General features: G+C 34.6%; 1 protein-coding gene across 4 annotated transcripts in view; it reads left to right on the forward strand.

Annotated features, from left to right (window-relative positions):
- Positions 1-25,572, forward strand: part of NBEAL1 (neurobeachin like 1) — a 207,302-nt gene that overhangs the window by 60,261 nt on the left and 121,469 nt on the right. For 2 of the 4 annotated variants that reach the window (XM_044241352.1, XM_044241350.1), the window contains exons 8-15: positions 4,571-4,656; positions 8,375-8,681; positions 10,098-10,204; positions 17,840-17,926; positions 19,970-20,053; positions 23,609-23,707; positions 23,795-24,375; positions 25,083-25,215. In XM_044241352.1, the coding sequence (XP_044097287.1) occupies positions 4,571-4,656; positions 8,375-8,681; positions 10,098-10,204; positions 17,840-17,926; positions 19,970-20,053; positions 23,609-23,707; positions 23,795-24,375; positions 25,083-25,215 (1,484 nt within the window). The remainder of the gene's footprint in view (positions 1-4,570; positions 4,657-8,374; positions 8,682-10,097; positions 10,205-17,839; positions 17,927-19,969; positions 20,054-23,608; positions 23,708-23,794; positions 24,376-25,082; positions 25,216-25,572) is intronic. The other 2 variants (XM_044241354.1, XM_044241353.1) reach the window with 1 other exon arrangement.

The following is a 25,572-nucleotide window of genomic DNA, read 5'->3' on the forward strand; positions in this document are numbered from 1 at the left end:
CCAGTAAATGTATGCTTCTGCTGGAGGTAAGTTAAAAGGTATCCTTTTCTTATAGCATGTTAAGTGTTTGTGTAGGTTTGCTAAAACCCTTGCTGTATAAACAGGTTCATTAGGTTTTCTGTTGAGGTAAGGAATTCCTTCTTCCTGTCAAAATCTACCAAGATGGTTTCCATGGGTGTAACCAGGTAAGCATGAGTAGGATACAGCAAACAGCTTTACTGGTCATCTATTTGCTTTGATTCAGTACAGTGTTTGAAAGAACATTACTGACCAGAAAACATGATGTCATATCTCCAGAAAGAAGAACATAGTTGTTGAATTCCTGATGTGTTCTCTTTCTCTCTCTAGCCATACACACACACACACACACACACACCCATACCCATATGTGTATATATGTATATAAATTTTCTGCTTATTAATTTTTAAACCTTTTTATTTTATTATTATTTTTTAAGGTTTTATTTATTTATTTGTCAGAGAGAGTGAGCACAGGCAAACAGAGTTGCAGGCAGAGGCAGAGGCAGAGGGAGAAGCAGGCTCCCCGCTGAGCAAGGAACCCAATGCGGGACTCAATCCCAGGATGCCGGGATCATGACCTGAGCAGCTGCTCAACCAACAGAGCCACCCAGGCGTTCCCTATTAAACCTTTTTAAAGTAAAAATTCTTTACTGAATTTTCACTTGGCTGTTTTGGTTTTAAAGGATGATCTGTAGGTTATGTGTTTTTTAATGTGTTTTCACTTAAATAGTTAGTGAGTTAAAAAAAAAAAAAAAACCTTAGGAGTAACAGGAGGACACTAGGAGAAGGAAAGGAAAAGTGAATTGGGGGAAATTGGAGGGGGAGATGAAGCATGAGAGTATTGGGTCCCCCAATAATGGGTCCGTGGTCAAAGAAGCAAGACTGATACAAAGCGAAGGTCAAGCAAAGCTTTATTTCGCGCCAAGCATCAAGAATCAAACCGACTGTCAAACAGACCGGTCGGGGCCGTCCCTTACAGAGAGGGTGACCTCTCTCTTCTTTACAGACTAGCTTTTAAGGGCAAAGGCCATGTGGTTGGACCTGGCCACGCACTGGTACCAATGAGATTGTAACACAGAGAAAGCTGCACAGCCCTGCTAGGTCACACATAAGTGACCAGTTGAATTACAATTTACCCCATAGTAGCTATTTGAACTGGCCTATCACCTTGGTCAGAATTAGCACCCAAAAGACAGGCAAAAGGCGGGGCCCACACTCCTTGGTAGCTCTGGAGACAGTGTGCGTGCTTTACTGATTGGATGTCTCTACCTGACCGGACTCATCTGGGCATTCAGGCTGTTATCTCCCCCTGACCTGACCCACCCTTGTATTTGGGCTTTGTTACCGGGAGACGGTTTCCCGGCCATGCTTTTAAGTAAGCTCCCGGGTCGGTTTAAGTTTTACTGCATAAACAACAAAATGGCTGTTCCACCGGGGTGGGGCCGCTCTAGCTGACTAGGCCCTTTACACGAGACTGTGGACTCTTAAGAAAAAAACTGCTGAGGGTTTTGCAAGAGAGGGTTTGGTGGGGGGAAAGGTGAGCCTGGTGGTGGGTATTAAGGAGGGCATGTAGCGCATGGAGCATTGGGTGTGGAGCCTTGGGTGAACAGTGAATCTTGGAACACTGAAAAAATTAAAAATTAATCAAAAACTTAGAAGAGATTTGGCTATTATAGGTGTGATCTATGTGGATTTAATTTTCTTTCTTAAAAAATGGTTATGCCATAGTTCAAGAATATGGAAAATACTGTAGAATATATACAAGGAATACCTTGTGTTTCCTACTCTCATTTGTCAGATCTTGCCGTAACATTTTACCATATTTGCTTTAGTTCTCTTTTCTTTTTTTCCTAAGAATTTAAAACAAAACAGAAATAGCTCTTTTTTTTTTTTTTTGCTTTTGTCGATTGGAAATGAATATACACACATTAAAGGTATGATTTTAAAAAAGAAAGAGAGAAATAGTGCTTTGTTTGAGTGCCTGGTGAAGATGATCGCGTGCCCACTCTGTTTGACCACCAGTAGTAATATTGGCTTCGGCTAGATAATCAAAATAGGCTGATTTCTGGATTCTCTTTTTTTGTTCCACATAGCTGCCCTTATGATATTACCACACTATATTGATTGTTGTGACTTTATGCTAAATCTTGAAATCATTAAGTCCTCTAACTTTGTTTTTCTTCAAAAATTTTTTGGCTGTTCTGGACCCTTTACATTTTTATATGCATTTTAGAAACCAGTTTTTAAATGTTTTTTTTTTTTTTTTTTACAAAAACGCCTGCTGATATATTTGTTTGGGATTGTATTGCATCTAGGATTGACGTCTTGAGAATATTGAGACTTCTAGTTCATGAATCTGATAATCTCATTATTTGTTACTTATTTCTTCAATCAATATTTTATAGTTTGCAGAATTTAGATTGTGCATATATTTTGATAGTTTATCCCAAATAAGTTATCACAGGTACTTAGAAATGTGAAGTCTTTAAACTATTGTAGATTTTTTAAAAGGTAAGTTTCATTTTCATTTCCTATCTTTAATAATGACATTTCCCTTTTTACCCATAGTAATATTCCTTGCCTTACCTTGATAATATTTCTTGACTGTTTCGTCAGATACTGACATAGCCCCTCCAGCATTCTTATGATTAACGTTTACATGGTATATCTTTTTATATCTTGTACATATTTTCTGTGTGTCTCCTGTGGCTGACTAGAACTCTGTCTTCTTGCAGTTCTGTGTAAAATCTCACAGTTACTCAGCTTAAAACTTCTTGCTAGGTTTTTTCCTGCCTTGTGGGATTTCACAGTATCCTATAAGATTGATACTTTGACTCAAAGTGAGTCCTACTAATATTTCTGGAGTGCTTTCTCTTTATACCTTCCACTCCTGTACTGCTTGCCTTGGCCTTCTCAAACGTTTCATCTGCCTCCTAACTCAGCAAATAGTCATCTTCCTTTAGGTTTTCCCTTTTCTGTGCAGTTGTTCTGAACGTATGTACAGCAGGAAGCTGAGATAATCATTGAGCTTACTTTGTTTCTCTTGAGAGAAGGAAAGTTTCTAGAGTGCATTAATTTCTACCTATATTGTCTAATTTTCTAGTTATTTCTAGGAGGAAGCCATGGATAGTGACAGTTATTCCAGCTATGCTGGAATGTAGATTTTAAATCTTTTAAAATTTAATTTTTTAAATGTAGATTTCTGTCAGTATATTTACTCAAAGCTGTTTGTTTTTGGTAATGTTTATTATGTATAAAATTGAAATAATTCTGTTGTTACACCTTGTCTATGATATATACAAAAAATACTCATTACTGGGTTATTAGACTATCAAAATGAAGAGGAAAATCGTAAAAGTTTTTTTTTTTTTAAAGATTTTATTTATTTATTTGTCAGAGAGAGATCACAAGTAGGCAGAGAGGCAGGCAGAGAGAGAGAGGACGAAGCAGGCTCCCTGCTGAGCAGAGAGCCTGATGCGGGACTCGATCCCAGAACCCTGAGATCATGACCTGAGCCGAAGGCAGCGGCTTAATCCACTGAGCCACCCAGGCGCCCGAAAATCGTAAAAGTTTATCAGTAGAGAACTGGTTAAGTAAATTAAGGTACATCATTGTATTGGTCATAAAAATGAATAAGGAAGATAAATATGTAAAGATACCCAGTATATATTAGTGTTAAAAACAGAAAACATGGGCACCTGGGTGGCTCAGTGGGTTAAGCCGCTGCCTTCAGCTCAGGTCATGATCCCAGGGTCCTGGGATGGAGTTCCACATCGGGCTCTCTGCTCAGCAGGGAGCCTGCTTCCTCCTCTCTTTCTCTCTGCCTGCCTCTCTGCCTACTTGTGATCTCTCTCTGTCAAATAAATTAAAAATCTTAAAAAAAAAAAAAACAACAGAAAACATGATGCAGTGGTATATGTATACTTTTTTTTTTTAAGGTGTGGGGAGCATGGTATATTGAGGAATAGGTTTGGGGGAGACTTACTTTTGGTCACAGTTGTTTTATGATGTTTTAATTATTCTTTGTCATGTGCATGTATAACCTTTTGAAAACAACAAAATACTTTATAATATTAAAAGAAAGGTTATTTTTGGTACCAGAACTTTAGAATGTTTGCCTTGGAATAAACCCAGGAAATCTTTTCATCCAATTATTCCAATTTTATAGTTGAATAATTATTATCATTTATACTAATAAGAGGAAGTAGTAGTACCAAAAAACATATCTAATTTAATGTTAGCTTCTAGCCTTGTCACTTAGCAGCTCTGTAACTTTAAGACCTTTTACTTGCTCATTTATAAATAAGGGCAAAACATCCTCACATGGAGTATTATGAGAATTAAATGAGATAACATAACTAATCTAAACTACTAGCTGGTAGATGGTTTCTCTTTTCCTTTATTATGAGAAAATGCGTATCGACCTTGCCTTTTAAGAAATTTTAGCCTTTTAATAGTTTTTAATGTTTCAGCGTCAGACATTCCTTAGAGATAAGTCATACTGTGAAAGAGAAATCTTACTTGTTCTATTTGTGTATTATATTCACAGAGTGTTTTCAGGAAAGTGAACATCTCAAGGAAAGTCTCAAGTGTTGCTTATTGCACCTCTTTGGAGCCATTGTGGCCGGTGGGCAGGTGAGCAAAGTGTTGAAAGTTAATATTTAAAAAAATAGTTGCAAAAAGTTTGCCGTGGATTATTTATTTTTTTTTAATTTTTATTTATTTATTTGAGAGAGAGAGATCACAAGTAGGCAGAGAGGCAGGCAGAGAGAGGGAGAAGCAGGCTCCCTGCTGAGCAGAGAGCCCAATGCGGGGCTCGATCCCAGGACCCTGGGATCATGACCTGAGCCGAAGGCAGATGCCTAACCCACTGAGGCACCCAGGCGCCCCGATTTCCATGGATTATTTAATTTATTCTTTGTTCTTTTATAATTTTATGAACCACATAGATATTTTTCTGAGTTTATAGCTTGTTTAAAACTAATCTTTTATTTAAAACGTCTTTAAAAACCTAATAATATTAGCACTAACAATAAAATTACTACATAAATAACCATATTTAACAATATTTTATTGTAAGTTCTTAGTTGTGTTGACTTTCAGCTACTAGTTCTTACTTTAAATAAATAAAATCACCCCTTGTTACTCTACATGATGAAATCAAACTCAAAATTAAGTATATATGAGTTAACCACTCTTCTGTCTATGTAATTTCTAAATGCATATATACAAGGTTTATGTGCTTTTTTTTTTTTTCAACAAACCCAGCCAGCTTTTTATTACTCACAAGAAAGAAATTCTAGTAATACTTACTTCTTTATTTTTGAAGGTGAGTATCTTAAAAGTTGTCTGTGGTAAACTTTGAATATAAGTACTCGTTGAAATAGGATTGTAGTTCAGAAAGAACTTCCTCTATGTTTTCTTTAAGTACATAGTTTAGATCAGAAGTTTCTAACACCTTCTGTCCTGCATAAAGCCCCTTGTTGGAATATTTCAAATGCATGCAATAAAATACATAAGATCGGAAAAGAAACTAGTTATGCTAAAATGCAGTTACTAAAATATTAAAATAAATTTGTAACATAGTAATGTGTTTTTATAACACACTAAAGAGATAGAGCAGCAAGTCTAGTAATAAATGTGATCTCATAAAAAAGACAAACATGATGTTTCAAGACATTGCAACAACTATAAAATATGAAAATATATAGGATTTCTTTTGGTTAACAAAATTTCAGATATTGCTAATAATACTATTTGGGTTTCCTAGTAGCCTACCTTTCCTTTTCCTCTTCACTCTAGTAGAAGAGTCTTTTTTTGTGAGGGGGATAATGACTAGCATCTTATTTTTCAGTTTGTTTGCTTTGTCACCTTCCTTTATTAGTTGATAATCTTCTTTTGCATCAGTATCTACTCATTTCCATCATTTCTCTGCTACTAAAAATAAGAATTAACAAGTATACATGAATAAAATTGGAAATGACGTTGTTTTTGACTAGTGGAGAAGCTGGTTGGATCCCGTTACCATTTTGAACAAACAGAGACTTGTTTTTGTTAATGCCTAGGGGGTATCAAGCCTTGAGAGACCTCCCATAATTGAAACTCAAATAGAAATCAAGAGACCTTCAGTAATTAAAACTCGGACAGAAATCAAGTAGATACTTGAAGGCCAATTTATTATTTTATATAGTAAAAATACTCAAAATCCTTATAATCAGGTTCTATAGCTGTATTTGTAGCTATTTTGAGGTCAGAAGTTTATTTATTGAATATAGAGTAAGTACAGGGATATTTAGGGAGATGTTTAGATGAATTGAATATTTAAAGGTGTAAATGGCAGGAAAATTGAATGGTATTGGCAAGGACTAAGTCCTTTCACTCATAAATGGCAGGAAAATTGAAGTCCTGTGACTCCTCTCCCTTCTCCAAGGATCATGCCTGGACTTCCCGTTGACATAGGTGTTGTTTTGCATTATGTTAAGAGGATAAGCTTTAGAGACAGACTGACAGAGGTTTGAATCCCATGTCTGTCTCTCATTGTGTGACCTTGGATAAACTGTTTACGTGTGTTTTAGTTTCTTTATTTACATGTGTTTTAGTTTCTTTATAATAAGAAAACAGTAACAATTACAAAATAGTCATAAGGACCAAATGATATGATATATGTAAAGTGCTTATAAGCGTTAAGTAAGTCACAGATCTATCAGATTTGTGATTCCCATAATTAGCAGTAAATACTAAAACTATAACAGCTTAAGTTAGAAGTTTTACTTTTTTCCTTCATGAAAAAATAAAGTAGCAGTAAGTAGTCCAGAGTTAATCTGGTGGCTCTGGGATCTTCAGAGGATCCAGGTTCCTTCTGAATGTCAATTTGTTATTATTTCTTTTGCTATATGATTAGCTTCTAGAGTTCTAACCATTTGCATTTGCACTTTGGGCACAAAAATGGAGAGGGAGATGAGGAGGGAGACAAATGGCATGTGCCAACTATCTTTAAAGGAGACGCTGAAAGCTGACACTCATCTTTTTTAAATCTCATTTGGCAAACTCAATGAGATAACTGCGAAAAAGGGAAATACGTCCAAATAATAACTTCGATTAAAAAAAAAAACAAACAAAACTTGCTTCCTCAGCCTCTTTGGCAACAAGGGAGGTTAGGAAATGTAATCTTTATTTCTGCTAGCCTCCTGTCCACCAAAACATCAGGGATTCTTTTAATAAGGAAGTGGAGGAAAATGGATGTTGGGTGCTCTCTTGACAGTTTCTTCCATTGTAGCCCTTGTTACCGCTATTATTTATTATATTGATAATAATAAGCTCTAATGGCCTAAGTGCTGTTACTTTCAGATGATTTTGCATCATTATGTTTGGATTCATTCTATATCAATTTAACAGTTTTAGGCAATATATATTATTTCCAAGATTAATGGATCACCTTGAATAGCTACCAGTTATTTAGAATTTCAGAAATATGTTTGTAGAACCAGAGTCAAGCCAGTCGTCTTGTATCTCTATGTCATTTGGGATGAATTTGCTATAACCAACATAAAACCCTAGAGGAGCTTAGCCAGATTGAGAATTTGGGGTTTTTTGTTTGTTTGTTTGCATTAGAAATGTAGATGTAGGCAGTTCTGGGCTGGTACAGCAGCTCCATGGTATCAGAAAGGACTAAGTCCTTTCACATTCCTCTTCTGCTCTCTTTAGCCTATTACTTTAATTCTTGGGTTTGTTTCTTCATGACTTAAAGGTCAAACATGGTATCTGCATTCCAGGCAGGCAAAAGATGAAAAGGCCAAGAGCAAAGGGTCCTTCTGTTTTTATCTGTAAAGTTGTATTTCCTTCCTAGTCTCCTGGCATATATTCTTGACCAGAACTATGATGGATGGCTACCCCAAGCTGTAAGGGAGGGTGGTAAACAAGTTTTCTATGTAGGCAGATTGCTACCTGAATAAAAATGAAAATCTAGTAATCTAGCAAGGAAATGAAAACTTAATATGCATAAAAACTAGCAATGTCTATCAGGTATGTTCTGAAAATTTTTTATGTTGATTTACTAAAAAAAAAAGTCTGCAGGGTCTCCTGGGTGGCTCATTCATTAAGCGTCTGCCTTCAGCTTGGGTCATGATCGTGGGGTCCTGGGATCGAGCCCCGCATCAGGCTCCCTGCTCAGCGGGAAGCCTGCTTCTGCCTCTCCCACTCCCTCTGCTTGAGTTCCCTCTCTCGCTGTCTGTCAAATAAATAAAATCCTTTAAAAAAGAAAAGAAAGTCTGCAGATTTATTAAACTTTATTTTTACAAACACACAGAACTTCAGTTTGGTTTGGGTTTCACGTTTATTATCTTTCATGTTTCAGAGGAATGCTTTGCAAGCAATTTCTCCAGCCACCATGGAAGTTCTCATGAGAGTTTTGGCAGATTGTGATTCCTGGGAGGATGGAAATCCTGAAGAAGTGGGTAGGAAGATAGAACTTACTCTGAAGTGCCTTACAGAAGTGGTCCATATCCTTCTCACTAGCAGCTCTGATCAGCGTCAGGTGGAAACCAGCACTATTTTGGAGAACTATTTTAAATTGCTAAATTCAGATCATTCAGCTTTACCTAATCAAAGGAGATCCAGACAGTGGGAAAGCCGGTTCATAGCTCTGCAGATCAAAATGTTGAGTAAGTATTACGTAAAATTTATTATACTCCATTTTCTCTGAGTCTGTTTTTTTAGACTTATTTGAAATTCAAGGCTGTCATATAGAAGTATTGATTGTTTAATTCAGCTATTATGTAACTTGAGATTATGACTTTAAAATAATTAACATGGAATCAATTTGTTTATAGCATCTTTGCTTTAATGAAATTGAGCCTCTATTGTTTTTTGAAAGTGTATTCCATTAAAAGAATCACTGTTAAAAAGAAAGTCAGCTATTATTTTCAAATTCTAGGAAAAGTAAGTTTTTAGGAGATGGCATTTATGTTGTCTAACCTATGGCAAGAGTAACATATGGCAATATTATGTGTCCTTCTATAAATCTCTATAGATGTCACTTTAACGTCTATCCTTTCTTCAGAGGGCCTCTATTTGGTTTTTCTCAGAGCCTCTGTGTATGTGTGTCTTGTTTCTCTGCCCTCTCTTTGTTTTGTTGGTTTTTCTCTGTAAGCGCTTTCATCAGTATATGTGATTTCTTATTGCATTCCCCTGTTAGATTGATAGTACAAGTATTATTAATTATTAATTCTTTTTATAGAAATAAAATATTTTCATTACAGCTGTACTAGGAAATTTGGATAAGAAGTTTTTTATATTCTACGACCTAGACATAACCGACATTAATGGTTTATTGTACAGCTCTAGAGACTTAAAAACATGGTTGTATGAGGGTGTATGTGGTGTCCAACTTAAAAATATTGGACATCAAAATCTTGTTGAAACTTGATCAGTGCACAAGAGACTTTGTTTCTGTAAGAAAATTAGATTCCTTTTATCTAGTTTCTGTTCTCTTATAAAACATGTTTTATAATTGTATAAATTATAACTTTCTAAGAAAGTTTGAGTCTGTATTGAATGGGCTTCTTATTTATTAAGGACTATTGTATTACTTATGCCAGTTATCCCTTGATTTCTGAATGAGGGTATCTGTTCAGTAGGAAACAAGAGCAAACCATCATCATGAATGGATTGAATCCCTAAGTCTTATTTTCTGGCCACATGCTAAATTTGTCTAATTTGTATAAATGAGACTGTTGCAGAATATAACTAACTAGAAGTTGCTTATTAATAATGAGTTGGAAACCACAGTTAGTTATACTTGAGCATTATAATGGAAGAATAACTGTAATCTTTAGGAAATATATATCACTCTTATGTAGAAAAACAAATATTTTTAATAATAAACTATAAAACTATTCATTTTTCTTAACAAGTAATAAGTAGGTTTTTTTTCCAATCTCCATCCCTATTTCTTCCTAATTCATTTTACATCTGTTTGCCACTGAAAAGCCTAAATTAAAAATATGGCCAGAGGGAAATGTTTCTGTGATCCCAAATTTTCCACTTATAAGTCGATGATTTTGTTTTTATTTTCCTAGATACCATCACAGCCATGTTAGATTGCACCGATAGGCCTGTTCTTCAGGCCATTTTTCTTAACAGTAATTGCTTTGAACATCTCATACGACTGCTGCAGAATTGCAAGGTATTTTTCTGTTATTATTGTCTTTCACTTTAAAAAGCTATTATTTTGTTTATGCTCTGATTCAAATTTAAACATGTTACTAATTTTCTTTTTTTGATTATGGTAAAATACACATAAAATTTACCATCTTAACTATGTTTAAGTGTATCAGTCAGTGGTACTGAGTGCGTTCACATTGTTGTGCAGCTGTCACCACCTTCCATTCTCTATAACCCTCCGCGTCTTATGGTACTGAAACTCGATACACATCAAACAATTCCACATTCTCCCCTCTCCCCAACCCCTGGCTACCTCCATTAAACTTTCTGTCTCTATGATTTTTGGTTACTCGAAATACCTCATCTAAGTAGAGTCATACAGTATTTCTATTTTTGTGACTGACTTATTTCCCTTAGCATTATGGCCTTAAGATTCATCCATGTTGTGGCATATTGCAGAATTTTCTTTTCTTAGGCTGAAATATATTCCACTGTGTCTACATACCACATTTTGTTTACCTAGTCATGTGTTAATTGACTTTTGTATTGATTATACCTTTTGGCTATTTTGGATAATGCTGCTGTGATCCTGAATATACCCATATCTCTTTAAGTCCCTGCTTTTGTTTTTTTGGATATATTCCAGAAGTGAGATTGCTGGATCATATAGTAATTAAATTTTTAGTATTTTGAGTAACCACCTCACTGTTCTCCACAATGGTTGTGCCATTTTACGTTCCTGTGAACAATGCACAAGAGTTATAATTTTTTACGCTCTCCTTGACAGTTACTTTCTTCTTTCTGATGATCTCTAATTCTAATGGGTATGAAATGGTATCTCATTGTGATTTTAATGATTAGTTATACTGAGCATCTTTTCATATGCTTATTGGCTATTTGTATAGGTTCTTTGGAGAAATGTCTATGCAAGTTCTTTGTGCATTTTTTAATTGGGTTGTTTGTTTTTGTTGTTGAGTTTTAAAGTCTTTTGTTGTACATTGTTAAAATTTGGTGTGTGTTTGATGTTTATAATTTTGTGCTTTTGTTTCATGTAAGATGATTTTGTTTGCATTTTCCTGTGTATGATTTAAATACCTATATAATATTAAGTAGATATGCCATAATGTACCTATTTCCTGTGGCAGATACTCAACTTAATTTCCAACTTTTTTGCTGTTACATAACTCCTTCAAGTTCATAGACTAGAATCCTATTTCTAGTAGAATTTCTAGGTCAAAGGGCATAATGTGCTTTTTTTTTTTTTTAAAGATTTTATTTATTTATTTGACAGACAGAGATCACAAGTAGGCAGAGAGGCAGGCAGAGAGAGAGGAGGAAGCAGGCTCCCCGCTAAGCAGAGAGCCTGATGCGGGGCTCGATCCCTGGACCCTGGGATCATGACCTGAGCCAAAGGCAGAGGCTTTAACCCACTGAGCCACCTAGGCGCCCCCATAATGTGCTTTTATAAAGTTAGGGAACATTGTATAGAAACAATTTGTAAATAATTGGGGTTATGGAAAAGTAAGAAAATAGAAATACTGTTAATGTTCTTGGTATATACTGCCAATTTGCTATTATTTTTTTTTTATTAGCTTACACTTGTAGCAGATTTGTGTATATGTAATAGTATCTGATTATTATATTTTCACAAATTTCAAGATGGTATCAGAAATTTTTTAGAGTGCTTCTTGAAAAGCCTTTGAAAGTGGAACTACTTCAAAGAGCTTTTACTTTTCTGTTTGAGGTATTCTTTTCATGGAATCTTTGCTGAAAAAACTAGGGTTTCATCCTGATTTTGTGCAGATATCCCAAAAGGAGGATTTTAATATCAGCCCCTCAAATTTTTCCACACTGTTAGAGGAGAGAGATAAATGAAAGCATTTATGTCACTATGTTGTTCTTAGCTTTCAGTGAAAAGTTAAGAAATCACATTTTAAAAATAAGGAATATATATTGATGATGTAAATTGTAATGAACATTTTTAGAGTCAATGAAAGTACTAAACTACCACTAGAGAGTGAACAAGCCTCCCCCCATCCCTTAAACTTGTTCTTAGGAAAGAAATCCTAGGGAGATGAAAACAGCATAAGAAAACTTAATAAAACCTTTTGTTTGTTGTTAAAAAAAAAATATCAGTTACAAAGGCAACTTCATCAAGACAAAACCTCCCATGTATAAGAGAACCTGCCAGTCACACATTGTAGAAGGGTAAATCACTGAATAAAATGTAGTTCTGCCAAAATTGATTAGTGTTTTTCTTCAATATGTGAAACTCAGGTATTTTTTAAAATGTCATATCATGATCAACAATATCTTTTTAAAAAGTACAAAGCTTTTTAGCATAGCAGTCATGATGTTGAGCTAATATTTACTCTTTCTACTGTTGTATAGGCCAGAGTTTCTTGTAATTTAGATCTGGAGACTTGCTGACAGTCCTTGTGTTTTAAAATTTAATTATTTGATAGCACTTACCACATTTTGTTTTGAGGCAGGAAATGCTAGAGTAGAAACCCATTTCAGAGGGGAAGGCTAGGCTTTGGGACCATTCCCAGCCTTCTCTGCTGGAGGTAGTGTCCTAGGCAGGATATTCTAGTCAGTATCACTATAAACTCATCACTAACCATTACAGTTATCAGTCCTAACAACATGGAAGAACCTTTAAAATAAATTGCCCATTCCTTTCATTATACAAATGAAGAAATATGTCCTAAGAGATTAAATGATTAGCACAAGGTTAATATGTTTTATGATGGAGGCAGGATTTCTTACCCAGGTATTCTGACCCTGGGTTCACTGGTTGTAGTAGTTTTGTTGTACTGGTACTTAAGGTCAATAGAAAAATGTTTTCTATATATTAAATATAGGAGGAGTACAGGTTTTATTGATGAATATACTTGATAGGGATAGGTTAGTAGGATTCTTAAATATATAAAAATGGAATCTTATGAAAACTTTTTTTTTAAACGTATTTAACAGACAGAGATCACAAATAAGCAGAGAGAAAGGAGGCAGCAGGCTCTCAGAGAGCCTAATGTGGGGCTCGATTCCAGGACCCAGGACCCTGGGATCATGACCTGAGCTGAAAGCAGAGGCTTTAACCCACGGAGCCACTTAATTTCCAACTTTTTTGCTGTTACATAACTCCTTCAAGTTATGTAAGTGCTTCACAGCACTTACCATATCACATACCCAGGCACCCCAAAAACTTTGTTGTTAAATGTATTACAGGGTGCTAGAGATGATTACGATAGACTTCTGTTTAAATTATTTTGTTAGTAAGGAATAAAGAATTTATTTTGTTTTACATAGTAATACAGAATAGAATCAAGACAACTGTTGTTTAAATATTCAGACCCAGAGGAAACATTGTCAACTAAAGTTTATTAAACAAACATTTTGTGAATCACATGGAAAACTTTAGGCTGACTGCTGTAGTTTCTATGCTTTGTTTTTTATGAGATTCACCAGCCAGTTTATGCATTAATTTCCTTCAGTATTTATGTGAGGACCTTTGGCTTGTCATAATGAGTTTCATCATACTAAGAAGTACTTAGAATATAATTCAGTGGAATCATACATTTAACTTTCCTGATGTTAAACATTTGAGAGTTGTTTTGTGTCACCATATTGTATTTTGGAAAGGGCATATGCTTTAAATTATTGTAAAATTATTTTTAGAAGCTTTCCAAGGGTTTTTGGAGTAATGAGAAGAAAATAACAGCAAATTTCTAGTAGCAAAGAGAAGAATTCAAAACCATAACATTTACTTTAGCACTCTGCTTGGAGTTGTTTTTTTTTTGTTTTTTTTTTTTAAATAAACATATAATGTATTATTAGCCCCAGGGTTACAGGTCTGTGAATCGCCAGGTTTACACACTTCACAGCACTTACCATATCACATACCCTCCCCAATGTCCATAACCCTACCACCCTCCCCCCCCCCCACCCCGCAACCCTCATTTTGTTTTGTGACATTAAGAATCTCTTATGGTTTGTCTCCCTCCAGATCCCATCTTGTTTCATTTATTCTTTTCCTACCCCCCAAACCCCCCATGTTGCATCTCCACTTCATCATATCAGGGTGATCATATGATAGTTGTCTTTCTCTGATTGACTTATTTCGCTAAGCATAGTAGTCTCTAGTTCCATCCACGTTGTCACAAATGGCAATATTTCATTTCTTTTGATGGCTGCATAGTATTCCATTGTATATATATATACCACATCTTTTTTATCCATTCATCTGTTGATAGGCATCTAGGTTCTTTTCATAGTTCGGCTGTTGTGGACATTGCCGCTATAAACATTTGGGTGCACGTGCCCCTTCAGATCACTACATTTATATCTTTAGGGTAAATACCCAGTAGGGAAATTTCTGCTTGGAGTTTTAATCAGTTTTTTTATAGGTCTTTTTTTTTTTTTTTAAGATTTTATTTATTTATTTATTTGACAGAGATCAAATAGCCAGAGAGGCAGGCAGAGAAAGAGGAGGAAGCAGGCTCCCTGCTGAGCAGAGAGCCCAATGCGGGGCTCGATCCCAGGACCTGGGATCATGACCTGAGCCGAAGGCAGAGGCTTTAACCCACTGAGCCACCCAGGCGCCCCAAGTTTTAATCAGTTTTTTAAAAATACAGACATTGCAATGTATTCTAAATATGTAAAGTTCTATTTGAGGACTTGAGTCATAAGATTCTGGAAAGCTATTGATACTGTTGTCTTGTTTACATTCCTTAATTTGTTTTCTTCACTTTCTTCCTTTTCTTCTCCACATCTATCCCTAAAAATCAACTACAAGAAAAAATTTATCATTAAGGCAGTCTTAGTAGGAATGAGAATTTATGAAAGGAGCAACTAAGTGATGCTAAAGAATGTTGGGAGTGGATACATAGAATGGTATAGTTGAAAGGTTGATTTTGGGAGTTGTACTTGCCTGGATTCATACCCATTGCCTTATTTGAACAAGTTTCTTTTTATTCTTTTAAAGTTCTAGAGCAATGATTAATAATAGATTTTAATGGAGGAAAATGAAATAAAAAACACATTTTCTTAATCTTTTAATAAAACATGTCTGTATATATAAATATTTAAATTTTAAAACTGTGGCAAAATACCCATAACAATATTTCCATATATATTCCTCTTCTTCTTTTTTTTTTTTTTTTTTTAGATTTTATTTATTTGACCTAGAGAGAGAGACAGCGAGGGAGGGAATAGAAGAAAGGGGAGAGGGAGAAGAAGGTTTCTTGCTGAGCTGGGAGTCCAACACAGGGCTTGATCCCAGAACCCTGGAATCATGACCTGAGCCAAAGGCAGACACTTAACGACTCAGCCACCCAGGCACCTTTTCCAAGGATATAGTTTTCTTTACAAAATTGGAATACCAGTGAATATTTTTGTATTCTGTTTTAAATGTATTATATCATGAGTCTTTCCCATATATTTTCAAAAACATTGTTTTTAATGACTGCAAATATTTCAACCCAGCATTTCTCAAAGTATGGGGTCCCCAAGATCATTTTAGGGAATCTGTAGTCTAATCTTAACATTTCAGTTTGAGGCTAGATTTTTTTCATAAACTTGAATCAAAACAACATCATCATAACAGTCTGAATGCAAAGTAGGTATTAGAGTTCATCTGTCTTCTATCAAGTCAGACTTTTTTTCTTCTTTTTTTTTCCAATTTATTTATTTTCAGAAAAACAGTATTTATTATTTTTTCACCACACCCAGTGCTCCATGCAAGCCGTGCCCTCTATAATACCCACCACCTGGTACCCCAACCTCCCACCCCCCCGCCATCAAGTCAGACTTTTTAAAGAGATTGCAGAAATGTAAAAGCAGTGCCATTCTCACTAATGTAATTTATTAAAAAATGAAGGTTTTTTAATAAAGATGTGTTATGTCATCATATAATAGGTTTATTGTTTTTGAATGACTAAACAAATATTATTTAAATGTCTTGATTTTCATTTCTCATGTAAATATTAAGAGATGTAACCCCATATAAACAGAAGTTCTTTGGGGTTCTCAATAATTTTTAAGACTTTTAAGTGGTCCTGAGGCAAAAAAGTTTAAGGACTTCCCTTTCAGCGTATGGTTGAATCATAATTTATTTAATTAGCTCACTATTTTATGATATTTGGGTGGTTTCTTTATGTTATTGTAAATAAAGCTGAAGTGAGCATCTTGGTTCTAAAATCTTCATTTGAGTTTCCGACCACTTTTAGGTAGATGTTTAGAAATACAGTTACTGACAAGAAGTAGTTTTAAAATTCTTGATATGGGTTACTTTCTGGAAAGCCTTTACTCATTTTTGCTCTCATCAGTTTTTAGCATTCCTGTGTTCTTGCACCAGATAATATGGAGTATTACTATTTTAAAAATTTGGGTTGACCAGTCAGTTAAGCATCTCCCTTCAGCTCAGGTCATGATCCCAGGGTCCTAGGATAGAGCCCTTCATCAGGCTCTCTGCTCAGTGGGGAGTCTGCTTCTCTCTCTCTCTTTGCCCCTCCACCCTGCTTGTGTTCTCTGACTCTCAAATAAGTGAATAAAATCTTTAAAAGTAAATTTTGCTGTTAGTAATAACAGCTTTCATTTATTAAATTCTTGTTACGTGCTAGATACTGTGTTAATAACCTAGCATGGATTATCTCATTTAATCCGTGCCTCTATTTCATGAGTTACTCTTTTCCCTTTTGGGAAAATAAGCTTAGAGAAGTTTTTCTTAAAACCAACAGCTAATAATTAGCAGAACTACAATTCATATCCACGTTTCTATTCCAAAGCCTATGGTGTATACACTAACTATTTTTAGGTTAAGCTTTATATATGTCTGCATATCATATCATACCTTATCTTTATTTTATATCACATTATTTCATTATATTACTGGACTTTTGTTTTCTATTTTCTGAAATGATAGAACTTCCTTCTTAGGATGCTCTTGTTAAATTCCTTTATAAATCTTTTTTTCCCTTTCCACTTCCATTTGAACTGTCTTTCTTTTTATCTAAAGTATGCCTGAGATCTTTGGGAATGCTAGTTTTATACACTTAAACCAAAATAATAGATTCCCTTAGCAATCTCCATGTATGTCAGAGATAATCCTAATCCCCTTTTGTGTAGAAACTAATATAAATTATACTCAACTCTTGATAATTTTGGAAAATACATATCTCCTTTGTGAAAGCACATTAGTGTACTTGAGAGTGAGAAGTATTTTCAGAAAGAACTCTTTAAAGTTAAATAGCATTTTACAAACATACTTGACTACAGAATCCTTATTGTACATTATTTACTACAGTATCTTTAATATGTCTCAATAGCAAATTTCCTTTTTTGTGAGACATTTATTTTCTGCTGATTCATTAAGAATTTAGAAATGTTAACTAATCTCCTTGTTGCTATTATTTCTTATTTTAGTAACTTTGAGTTCCAAGAGAGAAATAGCTAACAATTAATTATATGGTGTATAAACTAATGTTAGTTTGTAACCCAAAAAGTGAATAGTTGATTGTCAGTTTAAAAGTGATATACTTCACCAGTGGGTTCTTGAATTTATTTTCAAGAAACATGGAAATCCACTTAAACTTCATTTCTGCTTATAGGTAACTATTTAATGTTCTTTCTCCATTATTCTTGTCTCTGTTTTTAACAGCTGTTTTTAAATGCTAACAATAAGGTGGCAGACAAGAACGAGAAAGACCTTGCCAACAAATTACTGACAGAAATAAATGAGGACCAGGTATCTAAAAAACCTGCATCTTGTTTCAGCTGAAGTCTGAAATCAGTCAATGGGAACAACTATTCCTGTACTTTTCTTCTTATGTCTTAAAATACACAAACACTATCTAATTCTAATCTTCATTAATTATTTTTGAAAATTGTTAAAAAATTAAAAATAAAAGTTTTTTCATCTAAAAGATAAATACGTTGAAATCTTGGTAGTTGATATAAATGATCAACAGTATTCCATATGTTTATGTGTGCATCCTTTTCAGTTTAAGGAGACACAGAGTACAGGAATGGGATCCCAATATCAATGCTGTCCACGTGGTGGTGACTTCATATTTTGGGAGCTTCTTTCTCTAAGCATTGCGGTGTATTGGGACCTTAGGCTTTGTTTGTGAGTTTGTATGGTCAATTTTAATATCTTGATTCTTTGCTTCTTTTTGACAAGTAATGATTATAATACAGTGGACATCCAATTGGAGGAAGGGGAGAAGATGCTTAACACTTTGAATCTTAATTTAGCATAAAACTTAACTGTTTTCCTTTCTTAAAGTCACCTCTATATGGATATAGAGGAGAAATAAGCAGTTTTTGTTGCTTTTCAGCATGAAGTAATTCAGTTTTGAAGAAACTACTGATTAAAAATGCTTTGGTTTTTTTCCTTTCCCAAAATGTTTTGAGAGAGCTTACATGATATCTTTTATTATTATTTTAATACCGAGATTTGTAAATAGAGCTGTGTTATAAAGAGACATGAAAATCTATTATTTTCTGTTCAGGATGTAAAATACCAACTATAGAGTACTATTTTAGATTTCTCTATGTTAGTCTTAAGGCCTTCTTATTTAGATTAATTAAAATATTTAAAATTATATTGATAAGAGGTTTATATTAATATTCCTAATTGTAGGTACTACTGATGTCTAGTAGTCTTGAACAAAGTGTAGGAAAGATCTTATTCATATGAAATTCTTTATACAGAATGATTAATGTAAACTATGTATATGTAGTAATATTTAATAACATCAACAAAAATCAAGATACTGGCTTATATAACTTGCCTAAAAGTGGTAGAGCTTAGCTTAAAATGACAAAAATCTAATGAGTCCCCTTTTACTCAAATCATTTTTAGTGGAAGGGAGAAAGGAAAATTCTATTCATGGAGTAACTATTTTTAAGTCATCGTAATATATTCCCAAAGGCAGATTTTTGAGACTATGAGTTTTTATAACTTTCTGATTCTCCTGCTATGCTTTCATGGTTGATTAAACCTGATGATATAAGTCATGTTCAGTTTTTTAATGTTGTTAATGTTAGCTTTTGTTTTCACTTTTTTTCCTCTAAATGTACAGCCCTGAAATTTAACACATCTCTTTATGATGAAGCTTAAACAGAAATTCACAAAATGAAGCTGAAGCTGGTTTTTATTTTTTAAAGCTTTTGACATTAAGGGTTGCCTTCTCAAAAATGTGATAATGATTATAGATATTTCATTTTCTATTCTGCCTCAAATTTTGATTTTATGTTAAAAATAGATATGTCTTATGTTTACAAGTATGATCAGTGAATAAACATACCATTTCAATTATAATGCAGGGCTTGTAAACCAAATAGACAACACCATTTTAAACATCTTATTATACATGCTAATGAAATTTCAAACTAGGAAGTTAGTATATTTCTGAAGGGAAATTAAAATATGATAGAATTTCCAATGATAGACTTCCCTTCCTTCCTCTGGAGATTGTCCATTATTTTTTAAAGCATGTATTAAGCTTGGTGTTCTTTTTGGTTTTTTTTTTTTTTTTTTTTTCAAAACATTTTAAAGTAATGAGTGAATTTAACCTTATCCTTGACACATGGCTTATTTTCTGTCAGGTAGGTAACTTTTTTTGCAGGTATGTCTCAGAAATCTGTTCTATTGGAAAAGGAATGTATTGCATGTTAAGTAATTCTTTTTTCAGGTTTTCAGAACAAAGGTTTCCCAACGGAATACAAATCTCAAACACATTACTAATTTCTTACCCTTTTTTTTTTCTCTCTCTTTCTCTGGTAGGTGTTTCAGGGACAGTTGGATTGTTTGGCTATATCAGCCATTCAGGCTTTGACAGCAGTAATGAACAAATCTCCAGCTGCTAAGGTGAAACATGCATCCTCAATCTCTAAAATGTTATTTTATTTTATTTTTATTAACATATAATGTATTATTAGCCCAAGGGATACAGGTCTGTGAATTGCCAGGTTTACACACTTCACAGCACTCCCTCCCCAATGTCCATAACCCCACCACCATCTCCCTACCCCCCACCCCCCACAACCTCAGTTTGTTTTGTGAGATTAGGAGTCTCTTATGGTTTGTCTCCCTCCTGATCGCATCTTGTTTCATAAGATGTTGTTTTAGATAAACTAATTTTCACTGTATAATTCCCAAAGTAATGTATGAAAGTATGTATATAATACCTGTGGTTTTACACCTGAAGTGAAAAAGTCACAAACTATTTCAGTGTCAGAATCATTTTGCTAATAATTTTAGAGTAAAATACCTATGGGCACTACTTTGGGATTATACGATAGAACAGTCAACTAGTAGAGATTTACAGTGTCAGTCAACAAAGGTAGCACTGGTGTTGAAATGATCATTTTATGTGATTCAATTGTTAGTGTGTCTAAGAATTACATTTTATATCATAGTTTTTCTTCATTAATAAAATAATTACTCTTTCACTATTTCTCAGTTTATGATTGCCTAGGTTGTGACCATTGTGAACATTTTCTACATGTGAACAGCCTTACAGTTTGGGACTTGTTTTTCCAGATGGCCTTGGAAATTCTTTTTTGTTACTCTCAGGTTTTTCTTTCTGTCTCATTCACAACCACTGACTTTGTCCTGCTGTTCACTCATGCTCGTTTTGTGCTAGTAATTGTCTCATTGAGTAGTTTTAAGGATTGGTGAGATCATCTGTGTAAAGTGGTAAGCATAGTGCCAGGCACATGGTAAATGCTTAATAATTACCAGTGTCTATCATCATCATCATTATTCTTACTATTACCATTTTACTTTCTCTCTACCACCTCTAATATATTTCATGTTTTGCCTTTTTTTTTTTTTCATGTTTTGCCTTCCTAATGGCAGACATGAGTGAACTATTCATTGTTCCCTAAGCCGTGCCTTCAGTAGTAGTCCTTGCTTTCCACTGGTTTTTCTTAGGAATCTAACAATTGCTCTATAGTTGTTGCTATATATAACTCATGGTTAGATGCCTACCAGATAGGCTTTTACAACTTTAATAGGCTCGCTTGGGAATCAAATCTCATTTATAATAGTTGCTGTAAGAAAAAAATCATTTTAAGTTCTCAGTAATTGGTTTATGAGTATAATGGATTGGCTTCACTGTATTATGATATTCAGACCTGGAATGATGTTCAAATCTTATTAAAATAGAATTTTTAAAATTATATTATCCTTTGCGTGGTTTGAAATTCAAAATGTTATTTTTAAAATACCCTTTTTTGGGGTATCTATGTGGCTCAGTCACTTAAGCGTCAGACCCTTGACCTCAGCTCAGGCCTTGATTTCAGGTTGTGAGATTGACCCCCACGTCTAGCTCCACGCGCAGCATGGCGTCGTCTTTAAAGTCTCTCTCACCCTTTCCCTCAGCTCCTCTCCCCACTCATGCTTTCTCTCTTTCTCTTTGTCTTTTTCTTTTTTTCTCCCTAAATAAATAAAATAAATAGAATATTAAAAGAAAACTATTTTAAAAAATGATTGGTATTCTTTCTTTTAAGTTTTTATTTATTTATTTATTTATTTATTAATTTATTTGACAGAGAGAAATCACAAGTAGGAAGAGAGGCAGGCAGAGAGAGAGGGGAGAAAGCAGGTTTCCTGCGGAGCAGAGAGCCCGACACGGGGCTCGATCCCAGAACCCTGGGATCATGACCCGAGCCGAAGGCAGAGGCTTTAACCCACTGAGCCACCCAAGCGCCTCTAAGTTTTTATTTAAATTTCAGTTAGCATACAGTGTAATACTAGTTTCAGGTGTACAATGTAGTGTTTCAACAATTCCGTATAATACTCAGTGCTCATCACAAGTACACTTCTTCTTCTTCTTTTTTAAGATTTTATTTATTTGACAGAGAGAGACCATTAGTTTGTTCTCTGTAGTTAAGATGCCGTTTCTTGCTTTGCCCCCTCCCGCTCTCCTTTTTTTTTTTTTCCTTTTTTGCCCTTGGCCTGTTTGTCTTGTTTCTTAAGTACCACATATAAATGAAATCATATGGTATTTGTCTTTCTGTAACGGACTTATTTCTCTTAACATAATACTCTCTAGGTCCATCTGTGTCATTGCAAACAACAAGATTTCATTCTTTTTTATAGCTGAGTAATAGTACATCATGTATATATTTATATGTTTGTCTCTCTGTATCGATCTATCTGTACACACACACACTCTCACACTACATCTTCTTTACCCATTCATCAGTTGATGGACACTTCGGCTGTTTCCATAATTTGGTCATTGTAGCTAATACTGCTATAAACATAGGGCTACTGTATCCCTTTGAATTAGTATTTAAAAATGCCTTTTGAAAAAAGATTTTCTTCCTACCCTTGGCTCATAGTCAACTAGTGCCCCTCTCCAGAGATAACCAGTTACCCATTTTGTTTGAATTTTTTGATTTTATATTAAGTGTATAAATTCATACCTGAGTTACTGGACCAATTTAGTATTACTAGCTTTTTTGGTTATCTTTTTATTTTACTTTATAGTTTTGTGTGCCCACAAGTTCAAAAATATATAGGACTTAGACCTTACTAAAATGAACTTGATGTTCCAGATAAGACAGTACATTTAGATACAAAAAGCAGAGAGAAAACTACCTATTTTTTTCTGGTCACCACTCAATATTGTGAGAACTCATTAGTCTTCTGAGACTGCTGTCTGACTCCTGTTATCACCAGAGTCTCCTCATTTTTTCTTCAGTTTTGTTTTTATTTCACATATTACTGTGTGATTACAAACCAAGTGGGGAAAGGAAGTAATTGTACCCTAATCTGAAATTAATATAATATATATTTTTTTAAAGATTTTGTTTATTTATTTGACAGAGCGAGATCACAAGCAGGCAGAGAGGCAGGCAGAGAGAGAGGAGGAAGCAGGCTCCCCGCTGAGCAGAGAGCCCGATACGGGCCTCGATCCCAGGACCCTGAGATCATGACCTGAGCCGAAGGCAGTGGCTTAACCCACTGAGCCACCCAGGCGCCCAATATAATAATTTTATAATATACAATTATTGCTTATTTCATTTATTTTACATTTTGGTGGATTATGGTCACATCATATTTCAGGAGGTATGTGGAATCCATTTTAAGATGAAGAAGTGATGTAAGAAGCAAATACTGAACTGAGTCTTTTCTTTTTTTTTTTTTATTAACTTATTTTTTTTCAGAAAAACAGTATTCATTATTTTTTTCACCACACCCAGTGCTCCATGCAATCCATGCCCTCTGTAATACCCACCACCTGGTACCCCAACCTCCCATCCCACTGTTTGAAGTGGCGGGGGGGTGAACTCAGTCTTTTCAATATTAAGTTAATTAAATAGGTGTTACTCAGCTTTTTAAATATTCCAACAAATTCAGTCTTTGGAAATGTGCTTTGTTGGATTTATTTCCCTTTTTCCCTTCCTCTAGGAAGTATTTAAAGAAAGAATTGGTTATACACATATGTTTGAGGTTTTAAAATCCCTGGGTCAGCCACCACTGGAACTACTTAAAGAACTCATGAATATGGTGAGTTTTTTAGCTTTGTTAAACAAGTTCCATTATCTCCATTTCCAAGGTGGTTACTAACCTTTTGTCTTTTATGTTACTTTATAGGCTGTAGAGGGTGACCACACTTCAGTTGGGATTTTGGGCATTAGTAATGTCCACCCTCTCTTGCTTCTTATCCGGTGGCTTCCAGAGCTAGAATCCCATGATCTGCAAATCTTCATCTCTGATTGGCTGAAAAGAATTTGTTGTATTAATAGGCAGAGCCGGACTATTTGTGTCAATGCAAACATGGGAATTCACATCATCGAAACCCTTGATTCCCATTCTTCCCTCCACCGAACTTGTGCTGAGAACTTGATTGCACTTCATGGTTCCTTGGGGAGTCAGTCAGTGAGCTCAGAAGAAATCCGTCGACTACTAAGATTGCTGAGAGTGGATGAACCTGAGTATATTCACCCCTATACCACTCCTGTGACTCGAGCAATTCTGACAATGGCCCGTAAACAAAGTCTAGAAAGTGCACTGCAGTATTTTAACTTGTCACATAGTATGGCAGGAATTTCTGTGCCGTCCATACAGAAGTGGCCAGGGTCTGCCTTTTCTTTCAGTGCTTGGTTTTGCTTAGATCAGGATCAGTTGACTCTTGGCAACACTAACAAAGGAGGAAAAAGAAAACAATTGTACAGGTACTGTACAAGTTACGGAATATAAATGAATACTGTCATAACAGTATATGCTGTAATTCCCAAGTAGGAAAAAGCTTTTTAAGCTTTTTAAATGCAGAACAGTTTATCTGAAGCCTCTTTATCTAGCGGTGTACACAGTTTAATTATAAGTGTTTTATTGTTTTCTTGATACTGATTACATAGCTCAAATATTTTGCCAGTTCTTATGCTAGTTTGGGAAGAAAGTTCCCTCTTAAAAGTATTGTAAAAGTAGAGAAAAAGGAATAACAAATTTTAAAATGAATGGTGATCTTTGTGATCCATTGAAGAATCTGTATATTTATATGAAGGATCAGAAAACCTTTGTGTATACTTAAGTTACTTCAGTAACTAATAATTTTTAATATGCCTTGTGATTTTTAAAGACTTTCATTTATGCTTTCTGAATCCTGTTTGAAAGAATTTTGAAGATTTGCAAGTTTATCATTTTACTGGAATTTTAATGGAATTCCACTCATACAGCTACCTTTTATAATTTACTAAACCATTAAGCCCAAAAAAGATTTAAGAATTATCTTTCAAGCAAGACTGGACTGATACTTGGCAATAGAATGTAAGCCACAGCATTACTGATAAAGATATTCGTGATAACATGGTTTTGTGTGTTTCAGTGATGATAAAGCTGAACAACTGATTTCAAAAGTTCTGATAATATATATTTTTGTTAGCTTCTTTACAGGAAGTGGCATGGGTTTCGAAGCTTTTATTACCCATTCAGGTATGTTGGTTGTGGCAGTGTGCACAAAAAGAGAATATGCTACAGTTATGCTTCCTGACCACAGTTTCTGTGATTCCCTCTGGGTAAGGTTTCAGGACATCACATTTAACTTTCTGGTTCTTTCCTTTAAAAACACATTTGGTGCATGTACATCAGGAGTTGTCTCCTTTTTGAGAGTTGATTAATTTTTACTTTAAAATTCTATGAATGTTCAAGTTTATAAGGAAGTTAATATCACTTTCCTCATCATTATAAATTCAGCAGGAGTAAGTTTTCTCCTAAAAAGTTAAAAGGAAATGTTATCATTCCTTTCAAGTTTTCTAGAATCAGATTTGATTTTGAAATTAATTTAAAATGAGAACATGTTATTGAAAACATTGCATTTCCGTTGCATAAGGTATAAATGCTTCTTATTAGAAAAATTAATTGTAAAGAATATT

The sequence above is a fragment of the Neovison vison genome, chromosome 3 (genome assembly GCF_020171115.1).
Source record: "Neovison vison isolate M4711 chromosome 3, ASM_NN_V1, whole genome shotgun sequence".
NCBI classification, from domain to species: Eukaryota; Metazoa; Chordata; class Mammalia; order Carnivora; family Mustelidae; genus Neogale; species Neogale vison.